Genomic DNA, 23303 nt, shown 5'->3' with positions numbered 1-23303 from the left:
CATACATAATTTTATAGACTTCTATTATGTCTCCCCTTAACAGCCTTCTTCCAAGCTAAACAGCCCTAAGTGTTTAACTGCTCCTCACAGGGCAGTTGCTCTAGCCCCCTGATAATTTTGGTTGCTCTTTTCTGCATCTTCTCAAGCTCTGCAATATTCTGCAATATCCTATTTAGTATTTTATCACTAAAATTGCACTCGTGAACAAAAAACAAACAAAATCAGCCCTGCTCTATTCAATCCCTGAGGTCTGAAACTGACCACACACTTGCTGTGGAACTGACCAAATAAGCAGTATTCCACCTTCCTGCACCAACAAAAACAAAATGGCTTCTAGGGTAGAGGTTGCATGAGGGAGGGAGATGTGAGAATCAGTGTGGGGGGACAAACCCAAAGTGAAATCTAAAGCAATCATGCACAGGACTAGCCATCGAATTGGGCTTGGCACAGACTTTAAATTCATGGCAAAACAGCATCCTAAAAACACAGGAAAAGCACGGGGTGGAGCAATGTGACTTCTGAAGGTCAGAAAAATCATGCAGTCCAGCAGTGATTGCAATGCTAACTACCCATGCATAAAAGGCCACAGAGAGAAGCAGTAGCAGTACCATACTGTCAGTAAGTTGTAAGCAATGTGAAAATATTGCTGAAAAGTTATATAACAGTCAATGACAGAGTCAAACTGAAATTACCAGGACATGGGTCTCCGTGATAATGTCATCCTGGGGCATACCTGAACCAAACATTCTTACACCACACCAGACAATGAGTTTTCATTAACAGGCAAACAAACAAAAACAAACAAAAACTGGCATAATAGCTTAACTCACACTCTGCAGAAGCCTGACACGGGAAAGGAATCCATAAGCTAGCTTCACCTCCTGTGACCTTTCTCAAGTCTGGGAGCTTAAAATGTTGTAAGATGTGAAGAAGCATTTTCCTCCCTCTGGGTCTGGTGCTTTTTTATACTGCCCTTTCTTCTAAGGAGCTCTGGTTCTCACTTCCCTTTTTTGTACCCCTGTGCTGGCAAAATTCAGAGCCTTTTAAAAATACATTTAACCAGACACAAGTCTGACCAACACTAGTGACCAAAACAAACTGCAATTTCTTGGGAATGTAATTCTCACAGTTTGATTCAGTTATGCACCTAGTAAACACATTGGCATGGTTCCACCAAATTAAGGAACACAGTGAATCGGTGTTCCAATCTATATGAATTTACTGAGCATTTACACTGAGCATTTACACATTCATTTGAATACAGATTTCTTATCTCCAGTTATATTTTACGCCAGTATAAAATGTTGAACTTCTGCTCTGGCTCAGAACTTTTTTTTTTTTGTCTTACTGCGTCTTGATGGATTTTGCAAATTTAATTCCTGATTTTTGAGTTTTCATATACTACAGAACTATCCATTTCATTTACTTATAGAAGTCCTAGAGGATCAAGCAAAACAGCTTGCAACTACACAGCAGCATCTGTTAAACAATATCTGATTATCATAACATTACAGGACAGACATAATGTATACAGGGCACTGAACATGAAGTGAAATCACCTTCCAAGCTTGATCATTAAATGGTACTTCCTGGCTTTGTGCCTTTTCTCTTGTATCAGCAGTTAGAATTAACAACTGCTCCCCCCATCCCCACAACTATCATCCTGTTTTTCAACTGAGGCAGCAGTAGAAACAAAAGCATGACAGGAATTTTTGAAAACGTCATAAATAGAGAGGGTGTAAATAATGTAAGTTGCAATGCCAGTATCTTGAGAGGGTAGAATCAGTAACAGAACTGAACAGTTTTCAAGTTATGCTTTGGAGTAGAGACAAGACACAGAAATTGAGCATAAACTGAGAGAAAGCAAGTGAAAATGCCAGAAACAGATCATCCTTCCCTTATACTAGAATGCAACTGTGACATCTGGAAGCTGGATTAGTAGATTAGAATGGTAAACACATCGTTCCTTGTTTTCAATATCTTCTTGAAACAAAGTTATTTAAGGCTAACGGAAGGACTTTGCCAACTAGCTCCTTGGGGTGGGGTTGGGGAGCTTGGCTGGCTTAAGTGTTTTCCAGTTAAAATGTGAAAATTGTAATTTTCCTGATTTATTGAAATGCATTTCCAGGGGTTATACTTGTCTTCCCAACTAAAGAGGTTTACAATTAAAATACTACTGCTAAGTGATTGGTTCCACAGTTTCATTAAACTTTCAATAAAAACCAACCATAATCACACAGAATCATGATAATCATAATGCAACAGAGAACCATAAAAGCATTTCTGGCAAAAGCCTAGTAGGCTGTTGATTCTGCTCTTACAGAGCAATAGCCCTGCTAAAACAACGGTCTTCACTTTCCTCCTGAAAATCAGCTGGCCAGATTAGCTACCACTGAGATGACCCTAGCCTTACTTGCTGTGCCTCAGATGGTGCCCATAACAGGACATCCTAATACAGTACAGAAGGGTGGTGAATATACATGAACGATTGTTCTTTTAGATGCATCCTACGGATCATATAGCGGTAGGATGGCCAGGTCCCTCTTCGCCATCCATGGGAGATTTTTTGGGTGGAGCCTAAGGAAGGTGGAGTTTGGGGAGGGGAGGGACTTCAATGCCATAGAGTCCAATTGCCAAAGCGGCTTTTTTCTCCAGGGGAACTGATCTGTATCAGCTGGAGAACCGCTGTAATAGCAGGAGATCTCCAGCTAGTACCTGGAGGTTGGCAACCTTACATAGGGGTAATCCTACATTACGGCTTTACCATTTTAACACTGATCAAATAGCATTTTTGTATATTGGGCTTTCCATAATTTCACTGTGACAGGCTACATATCCTGATTCTCTCTTATCCTGTGTTCATCTAACATTATTAGTACAATTATTATTCAATTGGAGACAGTTTATAGATGTTATTCCTTTAATTAACCCCAAAACAGTTTTTATTTGTTCTCATTGCTATTTTATGCTCATTTGAAGAAGAGTTGGTTTTCATATGCCGACTTTCTCTATCTTTTAAGGAGAATCAAACCAGTTAACAATCTCCTTCCCTTCTTCTCCCCACAACAGACAACTTGTGAGGTAGGTGGGGATGAGAAAGTTCAGAAAGAACTGTGACTAGCCCAAGGTCACCCAGCTGGCTTTATGTGTAGAAGTGGGGAAACCAACTCGGCTCTCCAGATTAGAGTCCACCACTCTTAACCACTACACCTCTCTGTTCAACAAGGTTTTATTTCTCTCTTTTGACAGTGACTCTGACATTACTTTTTTCTTTCATCCTTTTAAAAAATCACAAACTTGAAATTCCACCATTCTTGTTTAACTTTTCATATTTTTTCATACCCTTCATATTTTGCCATCAGCTCCAACAGTTTGCACTTCTGTGCCTTTTGCCTTCAATCACAGGGAGAACACACTCAAAATGGAGGAATGGCAGATCAGCTAGAGAGCATTCCATCACCCCAGTATATTAGAGTTTGACCTTCTTGAAGATCAGCTGTTCAGGAAGACTTGATTTATTCCAGCTACAGGAGACAAAGTCTAAGAATATATCCATTAAGGCTGTATGTCTCACTATTAATAGGGAATGTATTACTGATTTGTGATTCCACCTCCATCACAATATTTTATTAGGGAGAAAATATTTTGAAGGATTTAAATTTTAATATCTAAGACTTAATTTCAGCAGTTAGAGAACTACGGTAGAATGTTCCACATAGAACTTTCAATTTTCAAAAGAAATGGATGCATTGGTATTTTGTTCTGGCCTAGTTTATATTGCCCAAGTGACAATTCTAGCCAACCACTTTGAAACTGCTTCTGTCTCTTGAAATAATTAGCGTTGAGACTAGTCTTTGGTGTCATCATATAGATGGATTAAAAGTCATTGTTCATGTCTCCGGGCTCTCTCACAACCACAGCTACTAGCTAAATGAGACTGGAAAGCATAGAGGGACACTGCTATATGTAGAGGTGATCAAATTATCTGAGGGAGAATGCAGGCTGACTTTAGTCTCTATGCAGAGGAGTGTAATTGCTGGCCTCGCCGGTATTAAAACAAGAAGGTTTCAACTGGTTAGCATAGTGGCCGAGCAAACGCAGACACAGAAAATGCTTCCTATTTCTCAGTCCTAAAATATAGGCAACCAAACTTTGGGCTGGAAAATGTACCTGGACTTTATTAAGCCCATTTTACAGGGCCACAAATAGAGTTGCAGAACTTGAACAACATGAAAGGGACAGCTTCGGTCAAAGCATGGCCATTCCGTAATTAAGGAAAAGCCAGTCTATGTAACCAGATCATCATTGTGCTACTAGCACAGAATCACTGTATCAAGCTGTTCCGATAGCATTAGAACCAGGGGTCTCAAAGAAGCAAGCCCAGTCTCAAGTCAGCACATGCAGTAGCAGGATTTTAAAACAACAACAACAACAACAAAAAACCCCAAGGTCCCAACAGAAAAAGCCTGCCTGCACGGGGGTAATACCCACCTTGTCTGTATTTTTTCAATTTTAGTATAAGTACCACTCAACTTCCATGGTACTTGATGCTTTATAAATTGCATTGACAGGTCCCTCTTCACCACTGGTGGGAGGTTATTGGGGTGGAGCCTGAGGAGGGTGGAGTTTGGGGAGGGGAGGGCCTTCAATGCCATAGAGTCCAATTGCCAAAGTGGCCATTTTCTCCTGGTGAACTGATCTCTATCGCCTAGAGATCAGTTGTAATAGCAGGAGATCTCCAGCTAGTACCTGGAGGTAGGGCTGTCAAAAAAAAAAAAATTCGGTACAGTTCGGATTCGGCCGAATTTGGCCCTTGTGGGTTCGGTACGTGCCGAAGTCCGAACTCCCCCACTTCGGATCCGTTCAATTCGGCGGGAATTCAAAGTTCGGAAACAAATTCGGCCGAATAAAGCCATTAAAAACACAACCGTGCCTTTCCGCGGCTCTGGGGGGGCATTTTTGGGCCTAGAGGTCCCAAACTTTTGGCAGAGCTTCAAATGATGTTTATTGAAAGACTCCCCAAGTTTTGTAAAGATTGGGTCAGGGGGGGCTGAGATATGGGCCCTGAAAGGGGTCCCCCCCACCCTTAATGTTGTGCATCTCTCAGCAGAGCTTGCCGCCCACGCACAAAGCTCCCAGCCCGACAACAGCGGAGAAATTAGCAAAACATCTGCAAACACAACCTTGTTAAACAACACCTTTGCAACACACAACTGAAACCTCCCCCCTCAAGCCAGGGAGCGAGAGACTCGAGGGGGAACACACACCCCAGGCAGAACAGACGAAAGCCCCCTTTGGCTTCCCCCCCCACCCACAGAAACTGCTCCCTCCCCACACACACACAGACTCTGCTTTCCCCCCCACACACACACATACACAGGAGAAAAATTATAGATTAAAGCCCCCAAAGGGGTCTTACTGTGGCTGTCTTCTGTTCCATCAGGACGGGCTGTAATCCAAGATGATTCCAATTAGGCACGGAACGTTTTGCTCTGGAGAGATGCACACAGGATCGGATCGGCTGCCCCATTCATCCCAATAGGGGAAAGGGGAAAGGGGAAAGCCCATATCTCGGGACCCCCTGACCCAATGTTCACAAAACTTGGGGGGTTCCTTAAGAAGCTTAATCTAAAGTTCCAGTGAAAGTTTTGCGTCTGCACCCCCAAAAATGCGCCCCCTGCAGCCATGGAAAGAGAAAAGGGGGGAGGAGGCGATATTTCTGCCCCCACTGAACCCATCTTTACAAAACTTGGGTAGTATCTTAAGAATAATTCACTGAAGCTATGCTAAAAGTTTGGGGGCTATATCCCCAAAAAAGCGCCCCCTGCAGCCACATAAATGGAAAAGGGGGGAGGGAAAAGGGGGAGAGCCCATATCTCGAGACCCCCTGACCCAATGTTTACAAAACTTGGGGGGTATCTTAAGAACACTGGTCTGAAACTCCGCTCAAAGTTTGGGATTTGTACCCCAAAAAATGCGCCCCCTGCAGCCATGGAAAGAAAAAAGGGGGGAGCCCATATCTCGGGACCCCCTGACCCAATGTTTACAAAACTTGGGGGTACCTTAAGAAGCTTCATCTGAAGTTCCAGTGAAAGTTTTGTGTGTGCACCCCAAACAATGCGCCCCCTGCAGCCACAGAAAGGAGTGAATGTGCACAAGCACCCCACACACACACACGAGGATTTTGCTCTCTCTCTCTCTCTCCCTGGCCGGGCCGCACATCAGCTGATTCCTCCAGTACTCAATCCTGACTGATTGGCCAGAAGAAGACCCAGCTTGCCCACCGATTGGCCGGGGGAGGAGAATGCTGCTTATTGACGGTTATGCTGCTTACTGACGGCCGAATTGGCCGAATTTATTCGCGAACTCCCGAACTCGCTGAATTCGCCCCCCCCCCGGTTGCCCGCCAGTTTTGAGTTCGGATCCGTCCGAACAGAAAAGCACCGAATCAGGGGAAATTCGGTTGATTTTCAGTTCGGACCGAACCGAATTGACAGCCCTACCTGGAGGATGGCAACCCTACTTATAAATTAAGTTGTATATACAATTCAGCATTAAATACTTGTTGATGTTGCCAGAGCTCTAATGCAGACTTTTTGCACACATTTTATTGTTGCTCAATACTGCTTGTAGAAGGAGATATTATTATTAATCCTGGATATGACATGTTATAACCTTTCACTGGATCCTCAAGTAATCTTACCGGATTATCTGAAACACAGAGATCAGGAGGTGGATTTGAAGATTGTTTTGGATTTAATTACAGTAGTTGTTAGGTGCATAGCCTTTTACTGGACCAAAAAGACTCTGGGACTCTGCATTGCTACCTAAATTATTTTTTAAAAGATACATTTATTGGATAATGGGCAATGTTTGTAATGTACTCAAACAGCACATACCAAGAAAATGTGCAATCATACTTTTTTAAAGAATGTTATAGTTTTTTTATGGCTCCCCTTAAAAGGAGAGAAATTTTAGTGTACAAACCTTACATAATTAAAGGTTTGGTGTTTTATGGTTTGTATTAAGCTCTTTGATGTAACTAGTTTTCCCCTTAACAGATAAGCTGTTTAAGTGCTGATAAATTGTAAGTTTCATTACGTGGTGTTTCATTATGTGGTGGTGGTGGTAAGTGCTGTCAAGTCACAACTGACTTATGGCAACCCCATAGAGTTTTCAAGGCAAGAGATGTTCAGAGGTAGTTTTCCATTGCCTGCCTCCATGTGAGCAGAGAGTTTTCAAGGCAAGAGATGTTCAGAGGTAGTTTTCCATTGCCTGCCTCCATGTGAGCAGAGAGTTTTCAAGGCAAGAGATGTTCAGAGGTAGTTTGCCATTGCCTGCCTCCATGTGAGCAGAGAGTTTTCAAGGCAAGAGATGTTCAGAGGTAGTTTGCCATTGCCTGCCTCCATGTGAGCAGAGAGAGTTCTGAGAGAATTGTGACTGGCCCAAGGTCACCCAGCAGGCTTCATGTGGAGGAGTGGGGAATCGAACCGGGTACTCCAGATTAGAGTTTTCCACTCTTAACCACTACACCATGCTGGCTCTCAATGCATTATTATACATTTTGTCTTTTTTTAATTACCGTATATACTCGGGTATAAGCTGACCTGAGTATAAGCCGAGGTGCCTAATTTCACCCCCAAAATGGGGAAAAATTAGGCACCCACGTGCCGAGGGGGAAATGCACCCCCTCCCCCCCGCAGGCTTACCTGACCGGGCTCCAGGCGCGCAGGCAGGCGGTGGCGGCGGCGGCGGCCCCCTCCCTGCGTGCAGGAGGCCCCGCAGGGTCATCTGGCAAGCGGGAGGACCGGCCCGGGTGAGGTGGGGTGGGTGGGAAGGTGGGGGGGGGTAAGAAACCGCCGCTGCCCAGCAGAAGGAGAGGTGGGGTGGGGGGTGAAGAAACCGCCGCCGCACAAAAGGTGCAACAATCGCGCAAAAGGCGCAACGATCACGCAAAAAGCGTGATCGTGCAAAAGGCGCAACGATCACGCAAAAGGCGCGATCGGGTGGTGTGGGGGAAGAAGCCGCTTAGATCCAGGTGGACGATTTTTATGGACAGAAGCAGGGTTGATTTTGCCCTGATTCCCCCCTCCTGTGGCAGAACTCTGATTTCCCCCCTCATGCTGTTCCGGGGGTCCTTGAGAAGCAGCATTTCAGGGGTATTTTGAGCTGGGGGGGGGGAAAGGTGAGGACACAGTGCTCTACACACAGAAATATCTTCTGCCTTCAGAAATTTCATTTGGATCAGAGCCATTGTATAGGATATGACTGTGTAGCAAACTGATGTGGCTGCACTCATTATTAGGAAATGGACTGAAAATAAAAAGGTCAATATGGTAATGCTGCAGTGTAAATCTATGGTGTGACCTCATTTATAATACTGAGTACAGTTCTGGCTTCTGCAGCATCTCACAAATGTTACTTCAGAATTGGAGTAAGAGCAGAAGAGGGCAAGGCAAAAGAGGCTGGCAATGTAATCCTTGCACTGTGGAATAGCTTCTCTGTGCAGAAAGGCAGAAGACTCTGAGGCTTTTCAGTTAAAAAAAAAGACAAACAGGAACATGACAGGGATTGTATAATTATGCACAGTCTGGAGAATGTGATTTTTTCACCTTCTTCCATAATATTAATACTTGGAGGCATCCAATAAAGTTGATGGGAAATAGATTCAGACAAGACAAAAGGAAGTACTTCATTACTCCATGAATAGTCAAATAATAGTGGCTTGAAAAGGATAGGTACATCAATGGCTACTAGCCATGATGACTGAAGGGAACCACCACATCCATTCAAAGGTCCCCTCTGAATACCAGTACTAAGAGGCAACATTGGAGAGGGACTTGGCCTCTATGCCATCTATTATGGTCTCCCAGAGGAACTGTGTGGCTGCTATGCTAAATAGGATGCTGGACTAGATGGACCACTGGTCTGGTCTAGCAGGACAATTCCAATGCAAAAAACTGGGAATGAAAAACCCAGCTCAGAAGGTTTCTTTAGGAAAGACAGAATAACTTTATTTTAGCAGACCACTGTCTTAAAATAAAGCAGTTGATATGAGCATGCATGAATGCACTTCTCTGGAGCCTTGGCTTGCAAGGTGGCGCACAACATTACAAGGAGAGACTACTGAACTTATATTTTTGAAGTTAATGTATTTGGTGGTTAAAAATGTTGTTCATCTGCGTGCTCAGAAATCAAAGGATCTTCTCTTTGAAGGTTTACAGGGCAGTGAATCAAAATGACCCAGTCCCTGGTGCAACCCGCTGTGCATGAAAAAAACCCACCCTCAATTTATGAAGACTTGGCACAGGGAACAGTTTAACTGGCCCCCTTGTGGTGGCCCTTTCAGCATGCTAGTCTTTAACACTGTTTTAAACAGGCTATAACACTCCTAATTTCTACAGTCTTGGCCAAAAATATTACAGGACAGAGTTAACCTCTTTCCTCCAACTTTCTTTATCAAGGCTTGATTCCGGTGTCTTTTAGGGCACCATACTACATTCCACTCAACCTAACTAATCTAAAATGGTCCACAAATGATATAAGAACTCTTTTGCCTTCTTATTATGCTACAATTTTGCCTATGTATGGGATGTAGCAGTTCAGTTGCTGAGAGGTTTCCAATTCCCAACAAACTACAGTTGGCTGTAGTATTCCAGTCAGACAAAACAACAAACGTTGTCTTCTTGCCTATGAACACATATTTCAAACTAGGATAAAACCATGGACTGAAATCCTGATTTTGAATGCAAGAGAAGAATCATTGGTTTTATGCAACTCAGTTATCATATCGAAGCCGTTTTTAAGACCCAGGAAGTTTTCAACACCTGAGCTGTTGCAATGGAAGGAGGAGTTGGTCATTACGTCTGAATGCAGCCTGGGTGTGTGTTTGGGCTCATGAAGACATCCTGTATTTAGTAAGGGTTCCACATATATTCAGTAAAGCTCTTTCTCCCTCACCCATGTTGCTGGCCTCTGCAGCCTATCCCCAGCACCAGTAGCTTTGTTCACTCTACATTTTCCAGACTTTGTCACAAAATGACAAAGAAAAAACAGACTTTAGAAAGAAACAACAGACTTTAGAAAGAAAAAACAGACTTTTTAGAAAATATAATGTAACATACAGAGTGTGTCCTTTTCTTTTATTTGCACTATATTTATTCTGCATGTTACAGAATTTCAGTCATAGCCCCAGGTAAAATACCCAATATATGTAGCCCTAGCCTAGCTAATCTATCACATCATTCTTTGGGGTCTCAAACATAACAACCAAAATGGCGTTTTAGTACCTCAGCACCTTTACATTCTCGCTCCACTGTTCCTGCTCACTCTCCCAAGCGTCTACTCTCATGTCTCTAGTGCAAGCCGAGCCATTTCTATCTGATGTCTCGCTGAGACCAATCCTTGCTTTCCATAGTTATTGTTAACAGGTAAAATTATACCTCCAGTCACCTGGTACCTTCTTTATTAGAGGAAAAAATCAGTGCTTTATATCTCCTTAATAACTATGATAAATGAGAAACTACAAGCTATGTAAACAACAAAAAGTATTGTTCCCTCTCTTCTGTGATTAAACTGTGCCAAGTTCTATCACTGAAGCATTAACTCCATTAGATAGTAGTGAAAGGAAAAGTGGATAAGCATAAAGCCTCCTGCAAATAGAAACATTTTTCATCTATAATGCATAGGATTAGACAGACTGAAGATAAGGTTAATGAAATTTTAGGTCAAATAACTGTAACAGAACTGCTTTTAAATAGCTCATCTGATTAATGCTTTAATTGATCAGTGTTTATTTCTAAGCATCTGATGCATACCAGTTAACAAGATTATCATGCTCATCCTCATGCTAAAGCAACAATGCCATATTTCTGTAGATCTTTTCTGCAATTCTATATAACTGCACAAGGCAAAGCAAATCAGTACAATCTAGGAAGTCCACAGTTAATAACGGTGCTTTAAACCAAAACCAGACTGCTTTGGCAAAGCATCTTTAACTATATAGTGAAATCCTCGATCTAATAAGCTTTACAAGGCAGATTCTGAAGTCCTCAACTGAGTTTTAGAAAAGCTAAAAAGCTCTTCTTTTAATAAATGTACTAAAATGTACTAAGTACAAAAAGCAGACATGAAACAGCCTTGGGGAGCTGCTGTTTGCCCCACTTATGTGTAGCCTGTGTGCAAACAGCAGCTCTGCAGGATTGTTTCAGGTTAGGAAACTGGTAGAATCATAGAGTTAGAAGGGTTCACCAGGGTCATCTAGTCCAACCCCCTGCAAAATGGTGCAGGAAGGATGCTTAAGCCTCCTCTCCCCATCCTCCTGATCCAAATCAGACCAGTGTCTGAGAATTAAACTGCAAGCATAGAACTCCCAGCACATGTCTGGTCAACAGGAACACAATGGACGTGGTTGGGAAGAACAAGAGGAAAATGTAATGTACGGTTAAGTCATGAGTCCGACCATTCATCTATCTAGCCCAATGTTGCCTTCTCTGACTGGCAGCAGTACTCCAGGGTCTGGAATTGAAATCTTTCATTGGCCTACTATAACAGATGCTATTAAAATGAGATGTCAGGATGTGAACCTGAAACTTTAAGCATGCATAGTATGAGTAACATGGTCTACCAGGAAGTTTTGAAAGCCTCCACTATAAACATATTGTTAATAGGTTTCAGTAATGGGAACTCAACAGTTTATCATGATTAATGGGCTTCAGATCTACACTTTAATAGTGAGCTGTAAAGAACCCTACAGAGGTGATTTCTAGTACAACAGAAAAAAAGCAACCACAACTTCTCTCCTTAAGGTTGATGGACATCTGCAAGACTGGTACATTTAGGCTCTCTTCACATTATCTGGATTTTTTGTAAGTCTTTGAAATTCCATATTGGCATGTCTGTCTCACTAACATTTTGAAACTGAATGGGAAGCGCAGTCCTCTGCAGTAAACTGGAGGTGATGGTGGTAGATAGGGATGTTGAATTAAAAAAAATTCGGTATAGTTCGGATTCGGCTGAATTCGGCCCGTTTAGATTCGGGATATGCCGAAGTCCGAACTCCCCCGCTTCGGGTCCGTGCAATTCGGCGGGAATTCAAAGTTCAGGAAAAAAATTTGGCTGAATAAAGCCATTAAAAACACAAACGCGCCTTTCCGTGGCTCTGGGGGGCATTTTTGGGGCTAGAGGTCCCAAACTTTCAGCAGAGCTTCAAAGGACGTTTCTTGAAAGAACCCCCCCCCCAGTTTTGTAAAGATTGGGTCGGGGGGGCTGAGATATGGGCCCCGAAAGGGGTCCCCCCACCCTTAATGTGCATGTCTGAGCAGAGCTTGCCGCCCACGCACAAAGCTCCCAGCCCCGACAAACAGCTGAGAAGTTTGCAAAGCATTGCAACACAATTGCAAAGCAACACGACAGCAACACCTTTGCAACTGTGCAAAGCAACACCTGACACCTGGGAGTTTGCAAACCATGGAAAGGGACAGAGGCAGCTAGCTATGCATAATGAGCAGGAGGGGTGGAATTTCCCCTTTTGCATGGGACTCCAAATGCATTCTTTAAGTCACCATTTGAAAACCAGTTTTGAGCAAGCATCCAAATAGACCTAACCGCTCTTATGAATGAGGGAAAACCTGAAGACACACAACTGAACCCCCCCCCCCTCAAACCAGGGAGAGATTTGACGGGGAACACACACACCAGGCAGAACCGGCAAAAGCACCCCTTGGCTCCCCCCCCCCACCCACAGAAACTGCTCCCTCCCCACACACACACAGGAGAAAAATTATAGGTTAAAGCCCCCAAAGGGGTCTTACTGTGGCTGTCTTCTGTTCCAGCAGGAGGGGCTGGGGAGGACTGGGTAATCCAAGATGATTCCATTTAGGCACGGGATGTTTTGCTCTGGAGGAGATGCATACAGGATCACATTCATCCCAATAGGGAAAAGGGGAAAGGGGAAAGCCCATATCTCGGGACCCCCTGACCCAATGTTTACAAAACTTGGGTGTTCTCTTAAGAAGGCTTGTCTGAAGCTCCGCTCAAAGGTTGGGATTTGAACCCCCAAAAATGCGCCCCCTGCAGCCACGGAAAGGGAAAAGGGGCGGAGCCGATATTTCTGCCCCCACTGAACCCATCTTTACAAAACTTGGGTGGTATCTTAAGAAGGATTGTCTGAAGCTATGCTGAAAGTTTGGGGGCTGTATCCCCAAAAAAGCGCCCCCTGCAGCCATGGAAATGGAAAAGGAGGAGGGAAAAGGGGTGGAGCCCATATCTCGAGACCCCCTGACCCAATGTTTACGAAACTTGGGGGTATCTTAAGAAGGCTCATCTGAAGCTCCACTGAAATTTTGGGGTCTGTACCTCCAAAAATGCACCCTTTGCAGCCATGGAAAGAAAAAAGGGGAGAGCCCATATCTCGGGACCCCCTGACCCAATGTTTACAAAACTTGGGTGGTCTCTTAAGAAGGCTTGTCTGAATCTCTGCTGAAAGTTTGGGGTCTGTACCCCAAAAAATACATCCCCTGCAGCCACAGAAAGTACCGAATGTGCACAAGCACCCCCCCACACACACGAGGATTTCCCTCTCTCTCTCTCCCCGGCCGGGCCACACATCAACTGATTCCTCCAGTACTCAATCCTGGCTGATTGGCCAGAAGAAGACCCAGCTTGGCCACCGATTAGCCGGGGGAGGAGAATGCTGCTTACTGACGGTTATGCTGCTTACTGCAGCCCCGAATTGGCCGGATTTATTCGTGATCTCCCGAACTCGCTGAATTCGGCTCTCCGGTTGCTCGCCATTTTTGAGTTCGGTTCGTCCCGAACTAAAAACCACCGAATCAGGGGAAATTCGGCTGTTTTTCAGTTCGGGCCAAACCGAATCAACAGCCCTAGTGGTAGATCCAGGTATAAGCCTACTTTTTGCTGTAATTACATAGAAACAATGGCCTGTAAAATTGAGCTTTCTTTTTGCTATAATTTAACAATCTGCCAATTCTGCCAGGACCAAGAAAACTCTAAAAAATGAAATATACATTTTCTAATGTGATCCTCCCAAAAACCTTATTTTTTATTTATTTACTGGATTTATACCCCACCCTCAATTCCCGGCAAGCTGAGCTCAGAGCAGGTCACAACATAATAAAGTAACAATACCCTTATATATTTTTCCAGCCTAATAGTCGAATATTTGTATTTAAATTCACTGGAATTTTCAGGCTAGAAGAAGCTTTAAAATATTATTTAGTGTATTTTGTAAGCAGGGACAACCATGCATAAACCATCCTTGACATATGATTTATCTAATCTGTTTTTAGTAGGTTCCAGTAATGGGCCCTCTACAGTACTCCAAAGTAATTTATGGCCTTACTCCAGACTTACAGTTTAATAGAAAGGTCCACACGTTCTATTAAAGTGCAAACCTGAAGTAAGGCCATAAAATAGCATCATGTTTATTGCTGACCAATTACTGTAGGTCATATTGGCTTCAAATTAAAGTTGAAAAAGTAGTCTTCCTGCTGTCAGCCAGAGGCTGAGAAATAGAAACATTCATGTACTTTGTATGTTGATTCTGCATCTGTTTTACAAATAAAATTATCCTGCATGCAATGGCTGTGGAAAGTAGGGCTGTTGATTTGGTTCGGGCTGCACTGAAAAACAGCAGAATTTCCCCCAATTCGGCTGTTTTTCGGTTCGGATGAACCGAACTCAAAAAAGGCAAGAAACGGGGGAGCCGAATTTGCTGAATTTGGGGGTTTGGCGAATAAATTCGGCAGATTCGCCCCCGCGCCTTCACGGGGCTTCCATGAAGGCGCGGGGAGGGGGCCCTTTAAACAGGGAGTTCGGGAGGCACAGATCTGTTTGAAGACCTCCCCCACGCGCCTCCAGGGAGCTTCCCTGGAGGCGCGCGGGGGGCCCTTTAAATAGATCTGTGCCTCCCGGCCGGGAGGCACACATCTATTTAATGGGCCCCCCGTGCACCTCCAGGGAAGCTCCCTGAAGGTGAGCAGGGGGTCTTCAAACCCCTCTGCACTCTCTGTGCAGAGAGTGCAGAGGCACTTGACAGCCCCCCACCTGCCTTCCCGGGAGTCCCTGCACAGACAGCGCAGAGGGGCTTGTTGAAAGGGCCCCCCGCGCGCCTTCAGGGAATCCCCTTGAAGGCGCGCGGGGAGCTGAATTTTTCCCCGAATTCCGGATCCCCCCCCCCCCGAATTTTGGGGATCCGAATCAGGGGAGTTCGGACTTCAGCACGGCCCAAATAAAAATGGGCTGAATTTTGCCGAAGCCGAACTATACCGAATTTTTTTCCCAACAGCCCTAGTGGAAAGTCTAAAGGCTGTATCTTCCAAAATAAGGTCTCCTTCATAATTTACTGCAGCAGTTTTTCTGCGGCTTCTTTCTATGCCACCGCAGTAAAAGCTGGAAGCCCTGAACAAAACCAGAAGGCCAACAGTGCAAGCCCCTGCCTCCCAATGTTTGCCTGGCCAGACGTAGAAAATGCAGCACAAGAGTTTCACTGCTTGGAAACATTTCCTGGGGCCACTATTGACTGACTGATTGGTTTCCCAATGTTACGTGCTATGTTCAAAGCCTAGTTGATTTTTCCATCTGAAGCAGCCTCCAGCATATCAAAATCGAAGCAATCAAATGACATTAAAATCAACAGAAGCCATCAAAACAACAGTGTAGCCATACAAATGAATACACTGCTAACAGTTTTTAAATAGCAGAAGAACACGGACCTCTCTCACTGTCAAGTGATCAAAAGCCTTCATAAATAAGAAGGCTGTACATTAACTGTGGCATCCTTTACACTTCCAAAGAAGGAATCCCTGGCCAGTTTGAGCACAGAGGCTCTTTCACTAGATATCAATGCTATCATGACTTCCCTAGAGTCTCTGGGATTGCAGGCTGCTGATTCAACCACCCTATGGATTGTAAACTCCCTCCCTGTATCAGATGCCTCACAGTATAAGCAACCTTCTGTTGGTGAAGGGAGGAGGGTATTAATATCATTGGCGGGGCATGTTACCTGGGCAGGGAGTTTGTAGTCCTTAGGGGAATCACCAGCCTGCATTCCCAGAGGCTATGAGAAGGCAATGCCACATCATATGTAGAGTGTGTGAGAGTCTCTAGAGTCACACAACCAGATGTTGGTTCCCAGATTGGCAAGTATGCAACAGCAAAGGTGTCACTTTACAGCCTTTGGGATTCAATTCACTGAGTAGACTTGGAAACACATCCAAACGAGCAGTGCTCATTGTGTAGACTGTATCTGGTACAGATCCAGCATGCAGTTATGTCTTGCCTTTCTCAGACCCCTGCTGGTTCCTGTGCTATGCTCACAATAAAATAAGGAGACAGTTGGGCAGTTCGGAAAGTTGTACATGTAGCTCCTATGTGAAAATAATAATTCTTCACTATTATGTGAATTTGTTTGAATAACAAGTGTACACCAGAAGTGAGAAGATAGCATAATAAGTATATATATTTTATGTCTTGAAGCACCCTCTAAGCTCCAGTGGTTTGAAGATGGCACTGTTGCAGGCTTAAAGAGAATTATCACAGATTACACTCTAACCTTTCCTCTAGATTACATGAAAATATCTTATCATGCAGTATTTAATTTCCCCAACTCTCATTCTGTAATGGAAAATCAAAGTTAAACTCGCGCCAGCAACTGCTGTGACATTAATTAAATCTGACACTAACCTGGCACCTGGGATCAGACATTTTCCTTTGCAGTTGCATAGCTGTTGGTTTAAATATGTTGTAATCCCCAACAATAAAAAGAAAAAAATGTATTAAATAGCATGCACTCTTCCCATCTCTACCATATACTGCAGACCTTAACTACGTATTCATCATCTGTTAATTAGAATTACAGGGCAATTTCTCATACCCTTGGTATTAGGATCAAACCTTGCTGCTGAAAAGGACCTCATATTCAGGCAAGCAGTAGACAGCTGGCTAGATATCTGTTCCAAGTAGACTGGTCTTTAAAAAGAGTATACAACTGGACAAGTAACTCTGCAGTGAGGACTTACAATTTTTATCACATCATTGGGTGACTAATCCTAAAATAGGGACAGAACACACAACACTGCCCGGGGCACAAAGCGGATGCCCAGATGGTTTGCTGTGTGCACTATGACAGGGCTGATCCCCGAGGATACATTCAAGGAGAGCCAGCCTCCGGTCATTTTCACCAGATGGCCATTCCCCATTTCCTTGCAGATGGCCAGCCCACTGTAATTTACCAAAAAGTAGGATATATGGGTTATCAACAAGCACAATTTTCCAATGATCTGTTACTGACATTAAAATGAGGGGTAATGGCAACTTTGCTGTGACTTGCTGCTTTAGCTTTCAATTTCCTGTACTGTTTACCTAACAGCTTTATCTTACACATGAAGTCAGCTGGGTGAGCTTGGGCTAGTCACATCTCTCTTAAGAACTCTCTCAGCCCCACCTACCTCACAGGGTGTGATGTGGGGAGGAGAGGGGAAGGGAATGTGATTGTAAGCTGGTTTGATTCTGCCTTAAGTGGTAGAGAAAGCTGGTGTATAAAAACCAACTCCTCCTCCTTCTTCCAACCTTTCTTCAACTGATCTAGACAGAAGTCTGGTTCTATCCACTGCCCTTCCCCACATCCATTCTTATCAGTGCCTTTTTTTTCTTTCAAAAGCTTTTTGCCGAATTTGTGCCATTGCAGTTATGCTGAAAATTTAAACCCATTCATTCATTACTTTTTTTAAACTCATGCTTAGCTTTACAATTCTATCACCCCTTCATAGCTTTTTCCCCTTTTGTGGGGGAAAACTAATACACTTAAAGGCTTCTAGAACCTTATTGCTTAATTGCTGTACTCATTCTAACCAATTCTCCAATGGTATGTAAATGTGAATATGTTAAAGTAGCAGATAAGTCATTCTCATTTTACAGAAATAGAAGAAGAAGAGTTAGTTTTTATATGCCGACTTTCTCTCCACTTAAGGGAGAATCAAACCAGCTTACACTCACCTCCCCCCCCCCACACAACAGACACCCTGTGAGGTAGGTGGGGCTGAGAGAATGTGACTAGCCCAAGGTTACCCAGCTGGCTTCATGCGGAGGAGCGGGGAAACAAATCCAGTTCACCAGATTAGCCTCTGCCGCTCATGTGGAGGAGTCAAACCTGGTTCTCCAGATCAGAGTCCACTGCACCAAACCACCGCTCTTAACCACTACACCATGCTGAATGGTTTTTGTTAAACTCACAAATTAGCAGTATTATTTCTTGGAAAAACTCACAACAGTAAAACTCAAACAAAATACTTCAACACTATAGTTATATTGAACTACTTGGATGAAGCTGTAAATAATTTTTTTTGCAAACTATGTAAACGGAACAGGAGTTCACTCACTACCTTGTATATAGGATGCATTTAATTAAGTTAGTATAATACAGCTGTCATGCAGTTTACTCCTCAGTTGGAAAGATTATATTATACTTTTTTAATGACTGTTATTAAAGGTGTAAGTAGCATAAGGGTGTAAATAACATCATCCAAGTTCTTCCGCACAAAGCTCTATTTAAACAACCACTTTTGTTAGAAATGGTAGTCAAAGGCATGAAAGGACAGCAAGGATGGAATACTACAAACTGTTTTGAGTGTGCTGCTATGCATAAAAGAGTGGGGAGGGGGTTTAGTTCACTGGTTTATACTTGCACCTTGTCCTTTTTTAAAAGACCTAGCAGCAGTGTATATGGGGTTCCCAGGTGGTCTTCTACAAAGGTACTGGCCAGACACACACGTGCATGCCTTTACCTACATCAGATGCTGTAAAACCATTTCCATGTCTTTGATGGGACAGAATGACATTCATATGAAATGGAAGTGTATGACTATGCTCTGTAAGATTGGTTCTAATTTCCAACAGTAATAGCAGATCATTACCGTATTTTTTGCTCCATAGGACGCACCTTTCCATAAGACGCACCTAGTTTTAGAGGAGGAAAACAAGAAAAAATCTTGTTTTCCTCCTCTAAAAACTTGTCTTATGGAGCGAATGCTGGCTGGGCGCGTGCGCGTCGGGACGGCGCGAGCCAGCGTTCCCCACGCTGACAGCCAGCTGGGAGGCGGGCGGGGCCGCACAGAGCGAGCCGGCGCAGGTGCCCAGCCGGCTCTGTGCAGCCCCGCCCGCCTCCCAGCTGGCCGTCGGGGGAGGGAATGCCGGATAGTGCCGTCCCGACGCTCAGGCGCCAAGCCGGCTCTGTGCGCCCCGCCTGCCTCCCAGCTGGCGGGGTGCACAGAGCCGGCTGGGCACGTGCGCGTCCAGACGGTGCGAGCCGGCATTCCCCGCCCCGACGGCCAGCTGGGAGGCGGGCGGGGCGCTCAGAGCCGGCTGGGCGCATGCGTGTCGGGATGGCGCGAGCCGGCGTTCCCCGCCCTGACGGCCAGCTGGGAGGAGGGCGGGGCCACACAGAGCCGGCTGGGCGTGTGCGCCGGCTCGCTCTGTGCGGCCCTGCCTGCCTCCCAGCTGGCCGTCGGGGCAGGGAACGCTCGCTCACGCCATCCCGACGCGCACGCGCCCAGCCGGCATTCGCTCCATAAGATGCACGGACATTTCCCCTCACTTTTGAGGAGGAAAAAAGTGCGTCCTATGGAGCGAAAAATACGGTATATGTTGCAATTCTTCGTGTCTCAAAACTGCCCTTTTGCCAAAGATGGTGCGATGACAGCAAATATGCCCAGGTACTCATAGTAAATTTCTTTATAAAAATCTGTAAAGATAGATCTGGATTTTTTTCCTAAATCATGCTGTTCTTAACTGAATGGAGCAAGTGAAGTAAAATCTAAGACAATATAATAAACCGGCTTGTGCCAATTGTGTAATTATGGAAAAACTATAAAGCAAAACTATCATGCTGAGTGATGAGAGATAGATGCTTTGAAAAAAAATTATCAGGACATGTCCCTTTTTGAAATGCACACACGAATAAGGAATTCTATTGGTATGCTTGTATAGCCCTTCCAAAACACTGGGATCATAGTTCTAAGGGATGTTTTAAATGTAGAATGCTCTCATAACCAAGTCCTGGATTTTTTAAAAATATAGACTGCTGTACTTCTGAGTCTTACAGCTTGATCCACAAGTTGCTGTGCAAGAAAATAGATGCTTAAGATGAGCTGCCATACCAACCGCTGCCCAAACACAACACAAACGAACAAAAAAGGAAAATGATTCAGACATAACTGGTGTGCAAGCATAACCTTTTAAGACTGGGATGCAAATTCATCTCGAGAAGGAATTTTTTTTTAAAAAATAAATCTGATAAGAAACTGAACATGATGACTGACTTGCAGACTCATCTCCCATGCTTCCTTTTCTTCATCCAATGACAGATGAGGAAATGATTACTTTATAAGGCACACTCCATAGAGGCTGTGTGGATATCTCGAGACAATAGAAAAAGGACAGAGCAACCCCTATAAGCTTACAGTACAAGTCACTAATATGGTAAGATCTCAGTCTGAAGGGGAATTTGAAGCAACTATGCATGGCTCCTAGATTTATTAGAGAATGTCTACTAAACTAATCTGAGATCTGCACCCAGGTGACAAAAATATGGGATATGTTGCTTTGGGAGCTATACCTGTCTATCTGAAGTTGATTAGATACATTAGAACAGAGAAAACTGCACATTAATTTTGTTTCCAACAGTGGCCAGCCAGATGTTACTGATAATATTAGCAAATATAATTCACTTCCCAATAGCTCCCTCCTCCAGAAAAATGCCTACTTATGGGTGTATGAATATTACTCAGAGATCCACCAGAGGCCAACTGTGTAAAGCCTGTTCTATTTGTCCACCGCCAGGACTACTGGGAAGTCAAATAAGTACTGCCAAGAAATGACACAAAAATAGTTGTGTATTTTATATGTACATAACACTGAACACTAGGTGAGTGACTTATTGCTTCTCAGGTAAGGGGAAAGAAACAGATCTACCTATTTTACATTCCAATTCATCTTACTGTGAACACTGGAACACTCAATAGGGAAAAATTGCATTAAGGGAAAATTTATCAGATGGTTACAGCAAAATTTTAAATCAACAATAAAAACAGAGAAGATACATCATCTCTGACCACCCTTAAATTCCAGGAAGCAGTGGAAAATAACAGCAGCAATCATGAGCATCTGAGAGCATTAGCGCTAACAGATTGTGAAAAGGCATTTGGTACCATCAGCTCAGTACTAAAAGGTATGTGTAGAACAAGGAATTGAATCACATTATTGGGGGGAGGAATCTAACCATGCATGACAAGGCATAAAAAGTTAAATAAGGTTTCAGATGAATAATATTAAAATACAAAAGGGTACATTATTCTCATAGCTATTCACTGAGTATAGACATATCTATTCCATTTAGTAAGTGACTTCATAAGATTTGCCTACTGGTGTGAATAAAAAAAGGAGAGGAATTCACTTAATGTAAGCAGCCAAGGTTTCTTAGTGAAGACCCAGAGAGTGTGAATAAAATGTTGTGCATAGGATAGCAAATATGGAAAAAGGATTGCCATCATTTATGTGCTGAATGAAATTATGTAGAGAAGAGTTGCAAAAGAAAGTCCTAGAGAGAATGGCTTTGATCCACCCACCCCCCACGTGTTCTTGCCTACATAACAAGGATTCTGGTAGGGCTCAGTAGAGCCCTGTTCTTTCCTCCCCCTTACTGAGTGCATACTGGCAGTATGACAGGACATTAAGGAAAATCATCCCATATCTCTGTTATGTTCAGAGCAGAAGCACTGCAAGAGTGTGGTACAGGAGTCAGAAGCTGGGCTAAGATCTGGGAGACCCAGGTTCAAATCCCCATTCTGCCATGGAAGCTTGCTGGGATCGTAGGACAGTCATCCTCTCTCAGACTAACTTAACTCACAGAGTTGTTGTGAAGATAAAATGGAGGAGGGGAACTCTACTGTAAGTTGCCTTGGATCCCCATATGGAGAAAAGCTGATATAAATAAAATAAGTCCCCAAGTCACTTGCCCTAAAGAGAAAGGGAGAGGTACAAGGGGATATGGAAAGCACATGCATATTTCCTATTCCATCTTGCTGCCTATGCACGTGTCTGTGTGTCTGTAGGATGGTGTGGAAGAGAAAATGAGGCTTAAAAAAAAAAAAAACCAGAGAGCAAAAAGCCCCTTTCATCAAGTTCAAGTCTGAGACAATTCCACTAAATCACTGACAAAACTTCTCTGTAGTGGTGTGAACATCCTATTTTATATCTCCATTTTTTTGTGCCTTAACTCAACAGGAGGTGATAAAGGCACAAAATTTCTATTCAGCATGCTGTGAAATATCTAATCTAAGTCTTGAATTTAATTAGCAAGAATAAGGAATGTGTTGTGGTGGAATGACACGAAGCTAAATTTTAAAGTTCCCAACAGTTCCCCATCCTGGCATCGCAATGTTGATTTCACTGAGTGATTCATCAACTGATCTGTTTGATGAAGGTGATCTCTTGCCAGTTCAAATATGGGCATGTGCATGTTTGTTACAGGGTTAAAGAAGCCACAGGCAAGGAGGGTGAGGGATGTCAGAGGCTTCATCTAGACAAGCAATCTTCACCAACAACACAACTCACCTTCAGGGGAAAAATAACAATTAAAATAGCTCATCCAGCAAAGAGCTTTCCCAAAATAATAAATAATGGATCTATATTTTCAGAAGAGTCTACCATGGCATCATTATAACAGACCAACAGAATGCATGCCATAAGCTCTAAAGATGGAGTTGACACCTTTCCAATGTCAACAGAGTTCAAACTAAGCATCCGTCACAGCAGGCCATCACATTTTTTGAGGTTTATTTAGTTTTGAGCGACACACTCCAGCACACAGAGCCTGCGATTCCCATCTTATGCCACACATAACACAGTCACACTTGAGTTGCATGTTTTCCTCAATTCCCATACATAGGAAGCTCAATTAGGATCAGGACCACAGTGCATGTGCAGAAGGTTCTTCCTCCCTGTACTATTTTCGTAACCTGAAACAGTCCCAAGGAGGAGGGCAATATGGAAAAACCCATGCATTATCTGGGGCACCTGTTGGTTTCCCCAAAAGTATGCTTCCGGGACTGTTTCAGGCTGAGAAAATGGCATGGGGGAAGGCTTTAGTCCATTCTTCATATACATGTGGTCCTGATCCTGAATTATTAGAACTTGAGGGCATCCAATGAAGCTGATGGGCAGTAGATTGAGGACAGACAAAAGGAAATACTTCTTTACACAGTGAGTGATTAAAATGTGGAATTCGC

The 23303-nt window shown here is 43.6% G+C and overlaps 1 protein-coding gene across 1 annotated transcript in view; it reads right to left on the bottom strand.

The window, feature by feature from the left end:
* Window positions 1-22594, bottom strand: part of NMNAT3 (nicotinamide nucleotide adenylyltransferase 3) — a 36092-nt gene extending 13498 nt beyond the window's left edge. The window contains 3 exon segments of the mRNA XM_056850409.1: window positions 10289-10350; window positions 10353-10459; window positions 22482-22594. Of these exon segments, the coding sequence (XP_056706387.1) occupies window positions 10289-10350; window positions 10353-10459; window positions 22482-22594 (282 nt within the window).
* Between the last annotated feature and the right edge of the window lie 709 nt (window positions 22595-23303).

Source organism: Euleptes europaea, chromosome 5, assembly GCF_029931775.1.
Source record: "Euleptes europaea isolate rEulEur1 chromosome 5, rEulEur1.hap1, whole genome shotgun sequence".
In the NCBI taxonomy this organism is placed as follows: domain Eukaryota; kingdom Metazoa; phylum Chordata; class Lepidosauria; order Squamata; family Sphaerodactylidae; genus Euleptes; species Euleptes europaea.
This window is presented reverse-complemented; position numbering and strand designations above follow the sequence as displayed.